At 41.7% G+C, this 21,208-nt stretch overlaps 1 protein-coding gene across 2 annotated transcripts; it reads right to left on the minus strand.

Moving 5' to 3' along the window:
- Nucleotides 1–6,217: 6,217 nt before the first annotated feature.
- LOC146650401 (uncharacterized) lies at nt 6,218–15,701 on the minus strand. 2 transcript variants are annotated; one of them, XM_085385498.1, is made up of 4 exons: nt 15,101–15,701; nt 11,562–11,667; nt 7,236–7,916; nt 6,218–6,910 (listed from the first exon to the last, which is right to left on the minus strand). In XM_085385498.1, exons 2-4 carry the CDS (start codon nt 11,577–11,579, stop codon nt 6,218–6,220), a joined length of 1,392 nt encoding a protein of 463 aa, XP_085241624.1. In that variant the 5' UTR covers nt 11,580–11,667; nt 15,101–15,701. The 2 variants fall into 2 exon arrangements, with proteins under 2 accessions (XP_085241624.1, XP_085241625.1); XM_085385499.1 differs by lacking the exon at nt 15,101–15,701 and adding an exon at nt 11,820–11,952.
- Between the last annotated feature and the right edge of the window lie 5,507 nt (nt 15,702–21,208).

Below are 21,208 nucleotides of genomic sequence, written 5' to 3' on the forward strand. Positions count from 1 at the left end.
AACAGCACACTTAGAAATATTCAACGTTCTTTACTTCAACTGAATGAAACTGAAAACACCATTTCACACGACCCATATGGGATATTTAGACTGTATAACTGTTCACTCTACATCTCTTCACTAGTAAAAGAAAGAAAAAATACAAAGAGAAATTTAAAAATGCTGCCAAAGTGCTGCACAGAGCAAAAGGAAAAACAAACAACAACAAAAAAATGGCCCTGTCCTCATGGCAGTTGCAGTGTATATAAAAATGAACCCTGCGATCTGTTCCTCCAGCTTCAAAAATGCAGCAGAACAAGTGTGAGATTTAAATGTCTTCTCACCTAGAGCTGATCAACTTAAGATAAGATAAGATAAGATAAGATAAGATAAGATAAGATAAGATAAGATAAGATAAGATAAGATAAGATAAGATAAGATAAGATAAGATAAGATAAGATAGAACTTTATTAATCCCTCGGGTGGGTTCCTCTGGGAAATTCGATTTCCAAAAAAGCACAGCACCGACAGAAGTTACAGAGTTATACACACACACATATATATAAATACAGAGACAATATAAATAAAATATACGAAGGGGATAAATAGAATAAATAGGAATAAAAATAAAAATACAAGTGAATTGCACATTTCAAGTATTGAGTCTATTGCACCGTTGACTATTTACAAAAGTATTGCACAAGGTATTGTACAGTGAGGTGAAGAGGCACTACAGCTTAGTTGTTCCCCCCTCCTTTGTCCTCCTGTTTCCCCTCCCTCTCCCCTCCAGAGAGGAGTTAAACAGTCTGATGGTGTGTGGGACAAAGGAGTTTTTAAGTCTGTTAGTTCTTGTCTTTGGGAGAAGCAACCTGTCACTGAACAGACTCTTCTGGTTGTTAATGGCCGTGTGCAGAGGATGCCTGGCATTGTCCATAATGTCCATCAGTTTCTTTAATGTCCTTTTCTCTGCCACTGTCACCAGAGTGTCCAGCTTCATGCCGACCACAGAGCTAGCCCTCCTTTTTTTTTTTTTTTTTTTTTTTTTTTTTCTAAATGACATCAGAAACAGCAGTATGCGACATTACGTGATGGCAGAGCTTCAGTTCATCCTTTGTCATTTTTTTTTTTTTTTTTTTTTTTTTTTTTTAATAAATAGGACAGGGGGAATGAATGAGAGAGAGAGGGGGAGAGAAAGAAAGAAAACCCAAGGGGAGAAGAGACGGTGAGAAGGGGGGGGAAGAGAGACAAAAAAACAAAACAAAAAAAAAACAAAAAAAAACCTCCTGGGTCACCTGTATGGAGAAAAAACAAACAAACAAACAAACAAACAAACAAACAGAGGAGACAGCAAACAACAAAGAGCAACATAATAATAGAGAAAACAAAGCACCATCACAATAAACTAGCTAGTCATAGATATCAGTATTTACTAAGTAATAAACGATATTGTGCAGCACGCAAGATAGACAGCGCACAGTGTGCTTTGAGGCAGCAGCCAAGAAAGCTTTAGTCCGCGTCTGTGAATACCCATGTGTGCATACCTGTGTGGATCAGCATGCTTGCATTCCAAAGGTTTCTCCATGTAATGATCTGCTAGGGAGTGTGGGGGGGCCACAGCCCCGTCCTCCAGGGTGTGAAGCGGGTATGGAGGAGATCAAAACTCCAGACATCCAGAGGCCCCCAGAACACAAGAGACCATGGAAGACCAACAGAGGGGCAGCCGCGCCACTGTTCCAGAGCTAGCCCTCCTGATCAGTTTCTCCAGCCTGGATGAGTCCTTCTTTGCTGTGCTGCTCCCCCAGCACACCACAGCATAGAAAAGTACTCCAGCAACCACCGACTGGTAAAACATCCTCAGGAGCTTCCTGCAGATGTTAAAAGACCTCAGCCTCCTGAGGAAGTACAGTCGGCTTTGGGCTTTTTTATACAGGTGCTCTGTGTTGCATGACCAGTCCAGTTTATTGTCCACCCACAGCCCGAGGTACTTGTACTTGTTGACCACCTCCACCTCCTCCCCCTCTATCTGAACCGGCAGTGGACCTGCTCTAGACCTCCCGAAGTCCACAACCAGTTCCTTAGTCTTTGAGGTGTTGAGTTGCAGGTGGTTTGTGTGACTCCATGCGACAAAGTTCCTCACCAGACTTCTGTACTCCTCTTCCTGATCATCCCAGATACACCCCATGATGGCTGTGTCGTCTGCAAACTTCTGAATGTGGCATAATTCAGAGTTGTAGCAGAAGTCAGAGGTGTACAGGGTGAAGAGAAGAGGGGACAGCACAGTTCCCTGTGGTGCTCCTGTGCTGCTGACCACTGTGTCAGACGTGATGTCCTTCAGCCTGACGTACTGTGGTCTGTCGGTGAGGTAGTCGGAGATCCAAGCCACCAGGCAGGGGTCCACCTCCATCCTGTTCAGTTTTTCCTGAAGCATACAGGGCCGGATGGTATTAAAGGCACTGGAAAAGTCAAGAAACAGTATCCTGACCGTGCCTTTTCCCCCATCCAGGTGTGAGTGGGCTCTGTGTAGGAGGTACAGGATGGCATCCTCCACTCCGACACCCGCCTTGTATGCAAACTGTAGTGGGTCCTGGGCATGTTGTACCTGTGGTCGGAGGAGGTTGAGGAAGAGCCGCTCTAGAGTCTTCATAAGATGTGACGTCAGTGCCACCGGTCGGAAGTCATTCAGCTCATTGGGCCGGTTCTTTTTGGGGACCGGGACGATGCAGGATGTCTTCCATAGGGCGGGCACTCTCCCCAGTCGCAGACTGAGGTTGAAGACTCGTTGTAGCGGCTCCCCAAGTTCAGCAGCACACGCCTTTAGCATCCTAGGACACACCTTGTCTGGGCCTGCTGCCTTTCTGGGGCGAAGCTTCCTCAGTTGTCTCCTGACCTGATCCACTGTGACACTGGGAGATGTTTGGGAAGAGGGGAGGGGGGGAGATGTCTTGCTGCTGAGAGAGGGATTGGAGGAGGGGGGTGTCATGGTGTCAGGAAGGGGGGGGAAGCGAGGGAGGTAGGAGAGTGGGGATTGGACTCTGTAGTGAAGGTGAGGGTGGGGGGGTTGTGGGCTGGTCAAACCTGTTGAAGAAGTTGTTGAGTTCGTTTGCCTTCTCCACAGTCCCCCCCACTGTGCTTTTCTTGGTGTTGTGGCCTGTGATGGTTTTCACACCATTCCAGACCTCCCTCATATTGTTCCTCTCCAACTTCTGCTCCACCTTCCTCCTGTAGGTGTCCTTTGCTTCCCTCAGGCAGCGTTTCACCTCCCGCTGTGCTGCCTTCATCTCCTCCTTCACTTTGCTCCTGAAAGCCTTCTTCTTCATGTTGAGGACAGCTTTGACTTCCTGTGTTACCCACGGTTTGTTATTAGGATAACACCGTACCGTCTTAGCAGGGGCGACCGTGTCCACACAAAAGTTGAGGTAGTCTGTAAGACAGTGTGTCGCCCCCTCTATGTCCTCACCATGTGGGCTCAGGAGCACATCCCAGTCTGTGGTGTCATAGCAGTCTCTCAGAGCATCCTCCTTTTCTGGGGTCCATCTCCGGATGGAGCGCGTTGTGACAGGCTGCCTTTGGACGAGGGGTGTGTATTGTGGCTGTAGGTAAACCAGGTTGTGGTCTGACTTCCCTAGTGGGGGGAGGGGGGTGGCTCTGTATGCATCTCTCACATTAGCATACAGTAGGTCAATTGTCCTGTTGCTCCTTGTGGGACAATTCACAAACTGGTGAAAAGCAGCCAGAGTAGAGTCCAGTGTGGCATGGTTAAAGTCTCCAGATATAATAATGAAAGCCTCGGGGTTTTGTGTCTGAAGTCTTGCTGTGACTGTGTGTATTTTCTCACAGGCAGCTGTTGCGTCGGCCCTCGGAGGGATGTAAACATACACACAGATCACATGACTGAACTCCCGAGGTAGATAATATGGCCGCAAGCTAACAGCTAGCAGCTCCAGGTCCGGACGGCATACCGAAACTTTAACGGAGACGTGTCCAGGGTTACAGTATCTGTTGTTAACGTAGACAATGAGTCCCCCACCTCTGCTTTTTCCGCTGGCCTGCGTGTCCCTATCGGCTCTCACGGGTGTGAAACCGCATAGGTCTACGTTAGCCTGCGGCGTTAGCTCGGTTAGCCACGTCTCCGTGAAGATAAACAAGCTGCACTCACGGTATAGTCTGTGGTTGTTCAGAGCGCACAGTTCGTCAATCTTATTCTGTAACGAGTTCACGTTGCCCATGATCACTGTCGGGATTGATGGTTTGAATCGCCTCCGGTGATCCGCTCTCCTCGCTCCAGCTTTGCAGCCTCTGTAGCTCCTCTTTAGCTCGGCCGGGATGTTGTGTCGCATGCCGGTCTGTCCCTTTGTTTTTAGTGCCAGCAGCTCCGCTCTCGAATAGATGAAGGAACTGGTTCCAGAAGTTTTAAAAAGTGCATTATCCATCTTGTATCGCTATATCTAAGAGGTATAAGTAGAGGAAGGTGAAAAAAAAGTTTGAAAAGCCTAGTCTAAAAAGTTAAAGTTAACAAAAAGGTGCGGTGTTGCAGAGCTACTTGGAAAGGCTGCCGTCACTCCAGCGCCATCTTGATGATGTCATCTTGATGACTTGCATGCATAACAGTGAGCTTTCCTTGCAGGAGCAGTTTTGTCTTAGTTGTGAGCTTTTCTTGTACCGGACTCTGCGCCCTAATTTTAGTGTCAGACCACACATTCAGAGTATTCCATCAGAACCAACCACGACGCAAGAGGAACACTGATGACGTGCAACCCCATGACCCAATCTGGGGCAGTGATGTACCAGCGGAGTTCAAGTTGTGGACCACCAGACAGAAGGTCCTGCACTCACTGTTCCCATGGGTCGGAACTGGAAAAAACACGTTAAGAATTGAGACTCTTGACTACCGATTTGGACTTTTCCTGAACAGCTCAACAAAGATAAATAAGGCTCAGAATGAGGAAATCAACGCGATCAGAATAGTGGTCATGCAACACAGGGTCGCCCTGGACATGATTCTCGCTGAGAGAGGGGGCCTCTGTGTCTTATTCAACACCACTTGTTGCACCTATATCCCGGACAACGTGCACTCCTTGACCATGACCACCGCCCTAGACAAGTTGCGACAACTGAGTAATGCGCAGCAACAAGACTATGTCACGAACAATGAGGACTGGCTGACCTGGCTGCTGAGTGGCAGCTGGAAGACCCTCGTGATAAAAGGACTCGTACTGATAGGAGTTCTGCTTCTATTATTGTGCTTGTTTTCTACATGTATCCTACCATGCATAAGATCCATGATTGACAAAATGGTACAGGCCACAGTAATTACCTATGTTGGACTGCCACTAGAAGATGAATCGGATGAAGAAGATTTAGTATAGAAACACACACACACATACTGAATGATGCTACAATTGAAAATGTTATAAGCAAGTGATTGTTGGCTGATAATAAAGTATGATTAAGTGAAAAATATTAACATCAGGAGGGGATGTTAAAGAAGAAACGCTTTTATGAGTTTTATGTTGCATTAAAGTATATGTTCATATTTTACTCTTAATAGGAAAAGAACAAAATGTACTACTCGCTCTGTTTATAGAAAGAGGAAGTTCACCCTATGACATTTATACGAACTTAGACACACACACACACACATATATTCAAAATTAGAGGAAACTGCTATGCTTGTTTCACCCTGCTATAAATAATAAACGACTACTGCAGCTCGGTGTGAGTCCTCTCTGAGCCCTCACCCGTGCAGCACGTTAACCGTCTCCAAGTGTCTCAGTGTTGTTTATTCACCTGTTTGATAACTGTAAATCTCTGACAAGAGTTTATTTATATCATCTTCACGTGAACACATTCAAGAACATCACAGATGAAGAAACATTAAAAACTTCCACACTACATGAAGCAAGAAAAATAGTTTATTCCTTTATGTAGAAAAAACAGAAACATCAAACATCTCCAAGACTCTCTTTGAAAGAACTAAAAACCTTTGTTCTCATGGTCCAATCCTGAGTGAACTCCCCGATGAAGCCTTGTGTGCTAAAACATGTCAGAGTTTTAAAGGTTAAACATGAGTTTCCAAAACGTTTTGCTGGAGAACAATGAACTATTTGACTGAGTTTCAATCATTTACAGACGAGCAAAACCAGGACAGAGAAAAAAGGACAAAACTGACTCAGTAAAAAACAGAAAAGAAGATCCCATGTAGATCTGTATTATGTAGAAGTTCAGCCCAGCAACCAGTTCAGTTCAACACAAGTTTAAATGATTCTATCTGAACTCTGTGGAGCCTGATCTCAAGCTTTTTGAGTCTGACACAGAAACCAGAGGATCTTTCTGTGTCTTCAGATTCACTGTGATCCAGTGATGGGAGTGATTTCAGCCCTGAGTGATCGCGCTGATGTTTGCACAGAGCAGACAATGAGGTGAATGTTTGGGCACATTGGTAACAGTGAAACAGTTTATTAGTAACGTGGGATCGTTTGTGTGCAGAGTATGAACTGAGATTCCTGAAGCGCTTGTCACACTGGTCACAGCTGTAGTTTCCTTCTATGTGTGTTCGTTCATGACTGTTACGATGACCTGAATGCGAGAAGCTTCTCTCACAGTGTCTGCACTTGTGTGGTTTCTCTCCTGTGTGGACTCGTTTGTGTGATTTAAGGTCCCTTGCAGTGGTGAAGGATGACCCACACTGATCACAGAGGTGCTTTTTAACCCCACTGTGAATCAGTTCATGTTGTTTTAACTCACTTGGTGTGGTGAAGCTTCTCCCACATTCTTTGCAGTATTTCAGTTTGTCTCCAGTGTGTCTACGTTGATGTGTTTTAAGGGCAGCTTGCCAACTGAAAGTTTTTCCACAGAGGTCACAATGAAAGTCTTTCCCACCACCACAGTGATGACAGGGTTGAGAACTGGATCCATCTGTGTCGCTCTGCTTCTAAACAAAGACACAAAGACAGTGTAAGTCAGTCCTTCAACATTTGTATCCTGAACGTCGCCTGAAATAAAGAGCATCTCTGCAGACGTCCAACTACATTTGACTGTTTCAGTTAACACACTCAGTTTACTGGGCTGCAATAACTACAATACTACCACCATAATACTACAGTAATACTAAAATCATAACTGAAAGGAAAATCTGAATAATCACTCAGAGCTGCTTTTCCATGCAGTAGAATTGCTAACATGCTAACACAGTTTAATGAGCAGAGTTGTTCCAAACAGTCAGGCTAAAATGACAAGATAACAATATAAATACATACCTCACAGTAGCTGCACTTGTAGAGTCTCTTTCTGGTGTGGATCTGTTGGTGTCGTCTCAGGTGACGTGGAGATTTAAAAGTCTTCTCACACAGGTCACATTGATAAGGTCTCTCCTCAGTGTGGGTAAACATGTGTCGTTGTAAGTCTGTGTGAGTTATAAACTCTTTGCCACACTGTTCACAGCAGTACACATCATGTCTGTTGTGAATGCGTAGGTGTGTATTTTGGCTCTCTCTCTGGCTGAAAGTTTTTCCACAGATGTCACAGCTGTATGCCTTAATTCCAGAGTGGGTAACTAGATGCCTCTGTAAGTGGCTACTGTTAGTAAAAGCTCTGCCACACTGATCACAGCTGTATGCCTTAATTCCAGAGTGGGTAACTAGATGCCTCTGTAAGTTGCTACTTTGAGTAAAAGCTCTGCCACACTGATCACAGCTGTACGCTTTAACTCCACTGTGGATGAGTTGGTGTGTTTTTAGGTGACCCTTCAAGGAAAAAGACTTTCCACACAAGTCACAGCTGAACGGTCTCTCTCCAGTGTGGATGACCTGATGCTGTTTTAGTTTAGCCCTCACAGTAAAACCCTTCCCACACTCGTCACAGGTGTGTTTTTTCTCTCCCTTTCTTCTGTGAGGTTTGTCGGCCTCCTGAGAGCGCTGACTTCTGGCTCCATGTTGGTCCTGCAGTGACAGAGATACAAACAGAGGCAGTGAGTGAAATGCAGTCGTGGAACAAACTCAACCTTCAAACTCCATTAACACTAGTTTTAAACCTGAAGGTGGAGCGTGGCACCAAACACCTTAAAGGTCTCTTATCCCCACCTGCTGGTAGTTCTAACACATTACATCCAACCTGCTGTTAAAGATAATTCATGACTGTTCAAACACTAAAATCACACACACACACACACACACACACACACACACACACACACACACACACACACACACACACACACACACACACACACACATTATTTTATAATTTAGATTATTCAGTTGTTTCCTATTACATATTTCTATAGTTTGTATAGATTTATACAGAATTATTCAGTGATAATAAATCCTATGTTTGTTTATTCTAAAGGAACCCCGTTAGCTTCCACAACAGATGTTGCTCGTCTTCCGTCAAATACTCACATAAAATATTACACAATAAAGTGGATTCAAGATATCCACATAATTTCACTCTTACATCCACAGTGAGGTTTCACAATTGTTCAAATATAAGCAATCAATAATAATAATATCAATAACATTGAGGCACATTACACAAATTTCAAAAACAAATCATGTCTTACAATATTTACAACAACTAAAAGCTCTGTAAATCGGCTTTTAAGTGTTCATTGAAGTTTTGAATAATTCTCTAATTTTTTAAGGCAACTTATTCCACTTAAAAGTTGCTCTAAATGTAACAGTTTTACAAAACGTTACTTTTAACTCGAGCATTTACTAAATTGCAGCTTGTTGAAAACTGTGTAATATGATGATGTATTTCATCTGGATACTGCAGCTGAGCAGAATAAATGTGGTGTGTTTAACAGAATTGCTTTCTTTAGAACTACAAGTAAGCCATAGAATATTTTAGCCTGTACAGGAAGCCAAGAAAGGTTATTATGCATGTTATCAATATTAGTATAGTATGAACATCTTCACACTAATCTGGACGCCTTATTCTGGACTAACTGAAGTCTGTTAAGATCTGTCTTATTAGCTGCTGACCAACTGATTGAACAATACTCCAGATGAGACATTACTAGTGCATTAATGACATCTTTCATAATGAAGAAGTGATACACAAAGAGCATTTCATAGCCATAGCTATGCCTTGTCGGCAGAGTTATGTGACATTAGTGATGTTTGTACTTTCAGCGTTAACTTGGTTTTAAAGCCTTTAAAATATACGCCGTTCAATAGTCGACCTTCATCTGACAGAGAATGTGATGATTTTGTGGATAATTAAAGTCAGTCATATATCCACAAACACAACAAGCTGAAAGTCAGTGATGCTGCTCGGTTTGCAGTCCTGAACATCACGGCACAAGCAGGATTCACTGCACTGTTAATGTTAGCTGTGTTATATTGCTGCCTCTGTTCGGTGGTGTCGAGCCAAACGCACTTTAACGTGTGTTTGAACGAGCTGACGGTTCACTCGTTAAGCTGAAAGAAAGATGCTTTAATCACAGCAGTCACACATGTGTCCACTGCACCATCTGGAACTCTTCTTGTTTACACTCGTAATAACACAAACACTAAATCCTGCTTCTCTGGTGCTGTTGTGTAGCAGTGTGTACACCTGAGACTGTCACCTGTCTGTCTGTCCTGCACTCTCTCTCTGTTTCTTTCTCTCTGATTGTGGAATAAAAGTATGAACATGTGTTTATAAGTTACACTTGTGTTTGAATCCTGCAGCTTATCACACATTTGATTTCCATGTGTGACGACTGCAAGTGTCCAGAGTGAGGACAGACTGAGGGAGCCACTGCTGCACATCATCTGTGAGGCTTTGCAGCCCTGATGATCCACCAGGACAAACTCAGCAGTGTGTGAGGAAGAGGAGGAGGAAGAGCCAGCAGCAGCTGACAGATGGAGAGAATAGACAGACTGTTCCCTGTTTGTGAAGGACTGCTAGGAAAGTTTAACATAACTGTCTGTGCTGAATCAGTCTTATTAGGTAATGTTCAAATAATGTGATCATCCCAGTGTTTCCAGTGTGGGAGAAAGTACTCAGAGTACTCAGGGCCTTCAAGTTACACACTATGAAAGGCAGCAACAAGTTTAATGTTCAGAAACCTAAAGTCTGTATCAGCAGCAGGATGGAGCTAAAAATAAATGTTGGTTTCAGTTCTATGAAGCTTTGAGTATTTTGGATCAGTAGCTGCTGTGTTTGTTGCATCATATTGCTGTAACTGTTTATATGCTTTATATATTCTGAGCTAAGTTGATCTATAGTGTTACATCATATTCTATAAGGATGTTATGTGTTTGTAGACTTTCTGCCCAGTTTGACCCATTTAGCAGAAGTCAGCCTGTTTAAGGCTCTGATATCTATTCTGTGTGACTTACAGCAGTTATGACATGGTCTGATTTTCTCACCCAATAAAGGAATATTTCATATATCAGTCTACTCTTCATTCTATCAGACACAGTTATCACAGCTCCTACATTTGCTTTTTACACATATATGTAAGCATTCAGCCACATTTAGTACCAACATATTAAATGAACAATATTTGTCTCTTATATATGATACATCTGTATACACACTGTCACAGATACTTGTCTGTGAGTGAAGTGATTAATATAATAACTATAATATTGGCCATATTATATTTACATTACCACAGTGAGATGACTTTAGTCTCATGAACAACATCAGCTAATTGTTATTTACAGCTAATCTTAAACGACTGTTCAGCACAGAAATGAAGCCCAACAATCATGTTTCACAGTCCTGTGGTCTCAGCCTCAGATACTCATCAAATCACACAGAGCTCATGTAGAAACAAATGAACTAAATATGTTCTCCTTCATTTCTGTCAAACAAAGCTGTATGAAACGTTTCCAGCTGTTAGTATCATGGTTGCTAGGCAACCTGGGCAGCGCGACGGAGGCTAGACGTCCCATTTCACGAGCCTACGAGCCTCGCACTTCGGCCTTAGCGGTCTTTGAGTACCCTTGAGGACTTTAAAGCTGCAGAACCTGAATCGGGATACAGCCATGATGATCTCCAGCCTCGTGCTCGCCAACATTCTCACCTGAGTTAAGAAGACGATCACTGAAATGGTCTCAGCAGGTCCTTTGATGACAGCAATGAAATGCAGTGGTAAGGCTTTTTGGGGATTAAGTTCGTTTTCATGGCAAAGAAGGACGATGCAGTTCATCTGATCACTCCTCATAACATTCTGGAGTGCAGGCAAAATGCTATTATAAAAACTTAAGCAGCAACTTCTCCAGCTTCCAATATTTATGCAATTCTCAAACCTTTTGGCCACGACTGTATAACCTCTTCTGAAGTTTAGTGGATATTATACATGGTTATGCTCAGGATGTGTCGGCCAGTTTCCACTGGAAACGCCTTTTGGTTAAACTGTCAGCGAGGAATTTGCATTTGCACTGTTACATTTTTATATAACTTTAATGCACATAAACAACAGCTGCTTGTTTCAGTGAAAATACATTGATGGGTTTTTAATAAAGTTGTGCAGCTGTAAAGTATTTTGTCTGGTGTCAATTCTATCGTCAGCTACATCGTTATGGCAAATGTTCAAATGTATATGGTGATAAATATCTTTGGTCATATGGTCCTGCTCTGTCTGTCACCTTCTGTGTTGAGCTCATTGTTTCCTCTGTAGTGGCTGAGCTGAGTCCAAGTAGCTGAAAATGTTCCTCTGCTGCTCCGTCAGACTCTCCTCCTCCTGCTGATCAGCTGGGACACAAAACAGATCTTTGTTAGGCTCCACACTGCACTGAAGAGTCAAAGTGTCTCATATGTTCATCTGACAAGTAAAAGAACACATTTTTGTTTCCCGAGGTGGGCAACTTGTTGGAAACAAACACAACAGGTTTGAGCACTGATACCTGCCATTGCTGCCATTGAAAGATGCAACGCCAGCAATGTGGATTGTCAAGACTCAAACCAATCATCAAGCAAAGACAACAGGGATCATTTGTTTCTGTTTATTTAGCATTCACAGCATTTGTAGTTGCCTTCTGTGCAGGGGAAGTCCACGCACACTGTGTGGTACCGCCATCCGCAGAAGGTGCATTCAACCTCTGTAAGAGAAACGAGGTTGTCTGAGACTGAAATGATATTCACTAAAGAAGTGGTGATTTGTAAAACTTCAAGTGTATGATAAGGTGAAAACAAATACACAACTGCATGTCATGTAGTTGAAGGTTTTTTTTCTTTTGGAAGACCGGAAAACACTGAAAGTTACAAATTAGTCCTTTATTTATCCAGGTAAAAAAAAATCTCATTGAGATTAAAAATCTCATTTCCAAGAGAGACCTGGCGTCATGGCAACACAAGTCACATACCACACAGGTATATAACATTTAAAACAAACACAATATCCCAACATGTGTAACAAATGTATTGTGCTTGAAACAAATTCAGAATAGGTGATAAAGCAGCTGCACATGTGTGTCACGAGTAAATCTGGCTGTATAACAAACAGAAACAAGTGATCTGCTGTCTTTGCTCAACGGTTGGTTTGAGTCTTGACAATCCACATTGCTGCCATCTTTCAATATGTTGAATGCACCAGTGTAAGTGCAGCCACTCAGACTCAATGTGTTCATAGAAACAGGTGCAGATGTGTCACGAGTTCATCCAGCAGTAGCTATGGCACTTGGCCACAGGGGGCAGCAGTGGACTGACCTGCATTCGAGACTGCTCCAGCTGCTCTGTGACAGTCAGTAGATCTGCTACAAATTGCAGATCATATGCAAGTTTTGGAAATGACATTATAAATATTCCTAACTCAGCCACGGCAGCATTGTTGATGTATTACCTATATACTACAAATTATTCCACCTGCTGAAAAGTGGATCTAATGTGGGCGGACTCACACTTAGCAAATAAACTTGTGATGTGAGAATGTAATCAAACTGTTGATCAGAGGCAAAGTAATTTAAAGTTTATGATGCTATCGTCTAATGTTAGCTGACATGATGTTAGCTTGTAAACTTATGTTGTTGTCTGGGTCTCATGTCTGATCTGATGATAATAACTGTGACAACACAGAGATTAAATAAAGGACGTTGGTGGGACTTCTTATGTTAGAACTATAACTTCAGTTAAGGAGTGAGACGTAAGGTGACAAGGAGAATGAAGAGAATGAGAAAGAAGTAACTGGGAAGAGAAAATGAAAACACAAATTTGAAATGATCAAATTTGTGTTAACAGATGATGGTGATTTTAAAAATTCAAGTAATTTAAAGGTTTTATCCTATTTGTTGTTGTTTTTTTCATATTCTTCTATTTGCAAGAGGTTATTAATAAAACAGGTTCTCTTTCTGGTTTCTCTTTTTGGACGCACTCTCTACAGCTTATCACATCCAAAATGGCGGATGTCAAGTACAAAACCTCGACAGAAACAATCAGCAAGAATTTTAGCATCAGTCCAAAATAAAACTGTCCAACTACAGAGTTTTAAAATCCAACTAAACTATGAACAGAGATCTTTTACAAATAGGCTATTGATCTGATGACAGTGGTAACAAAAATGTACACATCCGCGCACACAGACAAAATGGCGGGAGAGCGTTTAACGGTCGACCTCATGAGTCCGTTACCGTGAACTATGGAGCGGCAGATTTGTGCTGGAACTGAGCTGCACACAGCTGATGTTAGCCAGGAAACATTACACACTGCTAACGTTACCTTCACACGGAGCTCCACACGGAGACGATCAGCGTCAGGCACAAACACCAAGTTCAGAAAAGAGGAACTTTGAGCAGGAAGGAAAGAGTCAGAGCGGCGTTTGAGGACACGTTTACAACCACGAACATCAGAATCTGTCTGTGCTGCATTCAAGTGCAAGTTGGAAACTCACTAATCTCTGTCATGTTGTCCAAAGATGATTTATTTCTGCTGGTTTTCTTGTTTGAAACACAAACATGTGTCAGCACTTTGTTGTTCTTCACCCTGCAGCATTTGAATATTTCAGGAGTAAACTGATCATAAATTCATGAAGTCATGACTGAAAGTGCAGACTGAGAGTGGATCACATGATGTTTGAGGTGTGTCATGTGACATGTTCAGTATTGTCACACATGTCTAGATTGTCCCTGATATCATAGCTGCTCAAACACTGATGATTATATTTGAAGAATTATTCCTGATGGCAGCAAAGTTTGAATGGAGCTCTCTGTCTGTGCTGATTTGTCGCCCTCTGGAGGTCAAAGCACAAACTGCATGATGTCACTGTAACCACCACGGTGACAGGACGTGTTTTTAAATGATGAAATATGTCAGTGATGCTGATAGTGTGTTCATCACAGACGTTCAGGCTGACATGAATCAAAGTTAATGTCATTATGGACCAAGGACAGTACTCTGGGTCTCCTGCAGAACAACTCGAGCTGTGATACCTGAATGAAGAGCCTCTGCTGCTTTAAAGAAGGAGGCTCGAGGCAGAGGTGAGGTGCAGACCAACCAGCTTTTATTCAGCAACTTTAACAGAAGGATCAGAAAAATAAAACTATACAGCACAGTGATGCTGACTGAAGCCACAGCATTAAACTAAACAAGCATCGGATCATCTTTAACAACATCTAATAAATAATGACAACTATTTACTCCTGTATTTCCTACAATAAAGCCTGTTCAGATATTTGTTGCTGATGGAAATGTAAAAGGCTCCCAGGAACCAAAGGACAAAAACAGAGGCAACAGTCACAGCTGCAAAGGATCCCCTAACACATAAACTGGTTCGAAGATATTTTCTAGCTCTGCAGAGGAGCTTGATTGCACGGACAGTAAAAAGTGGATTCAATAACAGCAGCGAGCGCTGAGTGATATAACGGTGCTGCGAGCAGCAGTGCAAAGGCTCACACAGAGACAGCAGCTACACTGTGTGTGGATGTGATCCACAGTCACAGCTGTGGGTTTCAGTCAGTGTGTCTCTAACTTCATGGTCACATTTCAAAGCTTATTGGAGCCAGAAGATGTTCAAGTAAAAGATTTATTGCTGTACTCGTCTACCAGGATAACAGGAGGTTCATAAAGCTGTGTAATACTTCAGCTTTCCATCATGGAGTAGTAGTTGTGTCCCTTTGTGTTTATTAGTGTGTTCACACGTCTACTTTAACTTCACTCTGTAATGAAAGGATTCAAATCCCTGATAAATACATACATGCTGACTCTGAGTCTCAGTGAAGGAGGAAAGGATGGATGAAGGCAGCCTAGTGTGGGTCATGTGTGTCCAGCAGTCATCCAGGGCCTGGATCCATCTGTAACAGGAAGACAAAGTCCAGCCTGTAATCATCCTATCAGGCACAGCGTTTCCATCCAGCATCCTGACGACGCTAACAACCCGTCAAACGTCTCCTCTGGTCCACAGAAGTCACACTTCCTGTGTCATGTTTACCTTTTTAAGTGTGCTATTCAAGCCTGTGTGACCAACTCTGACTCTCCAGATTCCATCCTGGTCTCTGCTGCAGCTTCTTCTACACGACTGTTTTCTGTATAATAATATCTGCCTTTCCCGTCTCTGTCCCAGTGTGCCTGCCACTCGTCCTTCATCTTTACCTTCATTATACTCTTCACCTCACTTTCACTGTATTTTATAGTCAAACCTGCACGACTTCTTCTTGCTGCACCTTTTTAAACTTATCGTCCTGTTCATTGCATCAACACCGATATTCACAGGGAGCCATAAGAAATCCACTTCTATCCCTCTGTGTTTGATTCTATACAGTAAATGAAGTATATCAAAAACAATATGTTGCCTAGAGTCTGAAGACACATCACCTGTACTCACTAGCACGCTGCTAGAGTCCCAGCAAACCACATACCTGCATATTAGTGCGTCCTCCGCCCAGTTCAAGCCAGTAACATCACTACCAGCTCCCAGTATAAACTGCCACATCATCTGTAATTCTTTTACTCATCACCAAACTTATTTGTGGGAGAACAAATGCAGCAGCCGTTCTTTTATCTGACAGTGTTGACGCATCAGTAAATATCCTCACATGACCTGAGGACTTTCCCACTATATGAACCTGCTTTTAGTCGCCCCTCCTCCCTCGCCACAAGCTTCCTTTACAACATAACTTATAAAAAACAACTTTATTGACAATCAGCAATAACAATTACAGACAGTCTAGAAGAAGAATCACATGATCAAGGAGCAGAAGTTTATGGTTTTAATAGCTTTTACATTTTGGGAAAGTTTTAAAAACATTGTTGGGTTTTCTTTCTAAAGCGTTGAAAGGACGGCTTTGCATCAGAAAAGTAAGATCAGCAAATGAATCCATTAAAGTTCTTTTGCCTTGTTTGCAAAAGAAGCCAAACAACATTTGTGTTACAAAGAGAGACTTCAGAACAGATCAAAGATCACAAACATCAGGCACTGATGCCAAACACAGAAACAGAGGCACCAGCAGGTGAAGGAGGCCTGTTGTAGAAATGACTCTGAGTGCTCAGGTAGAAACGCATGAAGAACCAGTGCGTCTAATATTTGGAAACCAATCTGTGTTTGAGCGTCCTGGATGAAACACAGATCATGTTGCAGAGCGAGGACGTCGTCTTTCCTCCCGAGTGTGTAACTACAGGACGTGTGCAGAAGGTTTAATCGTCCTCCTGACAGTTACTGATGAACGAGTCCTTCAGGGAGGCTCCAGGATCACTGTGGCTTTTACCAGCTGCTGCTAAACTGAGAGGTGTTGCTGCTTCATGTGTGAAGATGTTTGCATGGCTTTAACAGTGCAGACGTTCCTCATGTGCACCCATTTCATATGTTTTATTGTGATGTTTAGTAACATCTGCTTCCCTCCTTCAGGCAGACGATAAAGTGAGCTCAGCCTTAAACATGTGGAGAGAACGTTTGACCGACAGTCCTGGGACGACTGCAGAACAATGGTTTGTTTTTAATGATAAAGTTTCATAATGGAAATAAATGCTGAGCCTGTTTCATGATGTTGGCCCTGCAGCATCAGGCAGGATTAATACTGTAACAAACGTGTGTCACAGTTATAATGACTTTAAATGAAGACTTGGGTTGGATGGAGATGTCAGCTGGATTTGTGCTGACTGTCACTTTAAATGTTTTCAGTTCAGCTTCTAAATCTACTTTTGTATAATGTTTGCTGAGTTTTGCACTTCATGACGCTTTTAAGAAGAGCCAATAAATCCTGACTTTACACCAAAATAAAGGTTTAATGTGTTTAGTGTGACAGTGGAGGAGAGCGCACATAATAAGAGTCATTAACAGAATGGTGACAATTATAATCTGTCTCATTTTAGGAGCAGCTCACAGGCACAACAGACTACAGAGCAATCAAAGCACCAGTTAAACGTCCATGTGACCGGCTTACAGCCAATGAACAATCAGTCCCCACTGTCCCCACCGACATCACTGTACTGGAAAGACTGTGCTGCCATGGTCAGAGATGAACTGGTACTAAAATGTAAGGCAGCTGATGTGTGTGGCCTTAGCAGCACAAATGCATCACGGCTGCAACGCTGCAGTGTGTTTAAACATTTGAACATTTCTGTGGCTTCAAACCAGCAGCTGCTCTGTACTCAGTCGTGTTTGTGTGTCTGTCAAAGTGATTGTTGTCTTTAAAAAGCCTTTTGTGTTGAGTTTTGTGAGCAGTGCCGAGCTTCTCTGTAGTCTAAGCTGAGTCGATATATTTGATTCCATGTTTGGTGTGATTTTCAAAGTCAGCAGCAGCAAACCCATACGGTAAAAAAATACATTTTTCCTGGCCAAAATATATTTCAAATATATGGTAAATATATTTTGTATTTGTGATGCTCCAAAAAAATATATTTTTGAAATTGAAAATATATTTCTTTCAAACCAAAATACATTTCAAAACATATTTTAGGGTGAAGAAAATACATTTCCAACCTTACAGTAGAATGTATATCAAAGTATCCTTTATTTAAAATATATTTAGTGCAATAATGATGATAATGATAACAATACTAAAAGTAACATGTTTTATGCACATCTGCAAAAAACAGTTGGATTCAAACAAAACAGAGTCAAAGGTCTATCACGAATTAGGTTGTTTATTCATTTGCTTACAGTATTTCACATTACACAATATCTCACTATAATGTAGCGTTCATTGACTTTGAAATTATCTGTCAGTGATACAGTAAACAAGATACAACAACTGCTATGTACACTTTAGTTTTTGACAATATATACAATTTAGTACTTAAAGGAACACACTCCACTGTTTTGGAAATAGGCTCATTCTCCATCTCCCTCAGAGTTAAAAATGCAGCGTCTTCTTTCTAGATCCGTACGTTAATAGGGCTCTGGAGCGTGATCTTACGGGATGGGGCGTAGCCAGGATTTTTGGTCAAGGCGCCATATTAGCAGGCCAAACAAATGCTTGCTGTGTGGTCGGTTGTAATGTTAGATTGCACTACCGACAAAGGAATAAGCTTGAAAACAGGCTCTCTTTTCATTGTTTCCTCACCTGGAAACATCATGAGGGAGCTTATGTGTTGGATGTTACCAAAAGAAGGCGTCTAGCCTGGATAGCAGCTGCGAGACGAGCTGATATTCAGTTCTCTACCAGCCACAGATATCTGTTGGTGTGCTCCAGTATTTTCATTCAGGTAAGTTCTAAATAAGTTCATATTATTCTTTATAGCCTGTTAATTTTATTTTCAATGCGCTCTGAGATCATAGCACAAACTTAGAACAAACATGCAGAACTACCTTCTATTTATAGAGTTGCTAATTATTTGGCATTATTGCAACAAACCAGCCTATGAAATGAATGAAACAAATCCTGACTGGGTTCCAACACTACACATGGGGCACTACGAAATCCCTGCTTCAAACTACATGCTACATACCACCATGCCAATCAGATTACTTCTTCCATGTGAGGGTAAAAAGGTGACCTTCCTGGATAAGATGGCAAAGGTTTGCTGCGTTTTGGTGAACATGTGCCCCAGTGTGGTAGTAAAACCAGGGAAAAATGCTCTTGTTAAATACTCTTAAGTCTTGTGCTGTTTATGTAGTGATAAGTTTTCTTTTTTTTTTCCTTTTTTCTCTTCTTTTTTTTTTCTCCTTCTCTTTTTACAGTTGCAGAAACATATAGGTGATTGCTGTAACGTATGTTTTAATTTTGAAATTAAAGCAGCCTTTTTTCCGTTAAAAGGTTCTTTGTGAGGATCAATCCAGACATGGGAACAAAATGCCCTGCAAAACTTGGTACAAGCCGCAAGACAGGTCGTGTCGTAAAGAGGAAGGTTACAAGAATCAGCCCTCGGATCACCACCTTCCTCCAGCGGCTCTCTGAGTTTGAATGGAGGACTTCCAACTAGGTAAGAACAGAGATGATAATATCTTTTACATAGCTGATAATTATATACATACTGTACACACATCCATACAACAGTATGAATGATCTCAGACAGATGTGAACAAGTGAATAACCTGAGCAAACATGAATATTGATGATGTGTCTTTGACAGGTGGTGATGAAGACTACGCTGAACCCGACCATCCTGGTAACGGAAATCTAAATCCCATGTCACATTCTATTTCCTGGGACCCACTGATAATTATTACATTTTGTAAATGAGTTTTGTTTTACAATTGTAATAGTTTATTTAATGTTCATGCTGGTGGGTTTGTCCTGTTTTTAGTGGAATGAAAAACAGTTTTCCTTAAAAAAATCAGACAGAAAGGTGAAGGACTGTGTAGTTTTCATGTACGCTTCTATTTATTTTGGTTATTGGCATTGTTTTTATTCAGTTTAAAAATGTTTTTCTTGTTAAAAAAAAAATCAACAATAAATGTTGGTTTAATTCACTATTCTGAGACTACTTTATTATTTATTTTTTTATTTTTTTTTGTCCCGTTTGGATCTATAGCCATCAGAATTGTTGTCTTGAGGCCAAGAAAGATGGCAAGCGGATTTATTTTACCAAGTGGGTCATCATGGCCTTGCCATATTGGTCCATTTGATTGACCTTTATTATAATTATGAATTTATTTTATTTTCAGTTGCAAACGGGACAGACATAACTGTGGGACAGGACAGGGGGAAAGAATGAAAGAAAGAGAGGGAGAGAAAGAAAGAAAACCAAAGGGGGGAAGAGACGGTGAGAAGGGGGGGAAGAGAGAAAAAAAAACAAACAACAAAAAAAAAACTCCTGGGTCACCTGTATGGAGAAAAACAAACAGAGGAGACAGCAAACAGCAAAGAGCAACATAATAATAGAAAAAAAAGCACCATCACAATAAACTAGCTAGCCATAGATATCAATAGTTACTAAATAATAAACGATATTGTGCAGCACGCAGGATAGACAGCGCACAGTGTGCTTTGAGGCAGCAGCCAAGAAAGCTGTAGTCCGTGTCTGTGAATACACATGTGTACACCTGTGTGCATACCTGTGTGGATCAGCATGCTTGCATTCCAAAGGTTTCTCCATGTGATAAGTGATAAGTTTTCAAAAGAGACAGTAAATTACAGAATGCTAGTAGTGGGTGATATTATACAAATGCTGTCATGATTTTATGTGAACATTTTGTCATTTGTAAACTATACATAACATTTTTTCTACATTGTAACTGATGTGATGTTCGACAAAGTGCTTTTAATTAAAAATAGGCAAACATTTCTTTGTTTCTTTATTCAACTTTTGAACAGTGGTATTTAGTAAGTACATATTCAGTAAATGCAAAGTATTTACATGGCCCCCTAAATTAAAACACTATGGGTTATTCAGAACAGAACTATGCTTGGAAAAATATTGTCCCATCAGTTGATCCAACTCCTCCACAGTAGCAGGTGGAACTTTTCTTTTTTGAGGATGGCTTCTTTTACCTGTCACTACAGATGGTCTGTTTATGTTTTGATCAAGAACCTTTTTTTTGGGCAGCTGAAGAGGAGAAGTCTATCTTATGGCCAACCTCTGGCTGTATCTTGGTCATATTACCCAGCAAAACCCAGTATGCAGGTTCATCTGTAACAGTCCTTGTGCCACAGATCCTCACTGTTGCTTCTACATTAAACAGAAGAGCAGTGACATGGCTGCAAGTCTCCACGACTCTAGCCATACAGCTGCAGTGGGCGGCTTCAACCTTCCCTGTGATGCTCACAATGACCTGTGGCTGCAATGCTGCAATTCAGTCTTTAAGAGTGCAGGACCTGAAACACACACAGACAAAGTTCATTTAAAGACAAGAACTTTAATAAGCCAAGGCCGACACAAATGTGTTTTATTTACTTTCAAATCCATTTATCATAAATGTAACAAA

This window comes from Rhamphochromis longiceps, linkage group LG16, assembly GCF_057381845.1.
Source record: "Rhamphochromis longiceps isolate RC_006_pf linkage group LG16, R_longiceps_female_GT1.1, whole genome shotgun sequence".
NCBI classification, from domain to species: Eukaryota; Metazoa; Chordata; class Actinopteri; order Cichliformes; family Cichlidae; genus Rhamphochromis; species Rhamphochromis longiceps.

What these genes read in the sequence shown, in the direction of transcription:
- LOC146650401 (XM_085385498.1), bottom strand. An exon ending in ACAAGTGCAGCTACTGTGAG is followed by an intron (nt 6,911 to 7,235) that starts GTATGTATTTAT and finishes GTCTTTGTTTAG; the next exon opens with AAGCAGAGCGACACAGATGG.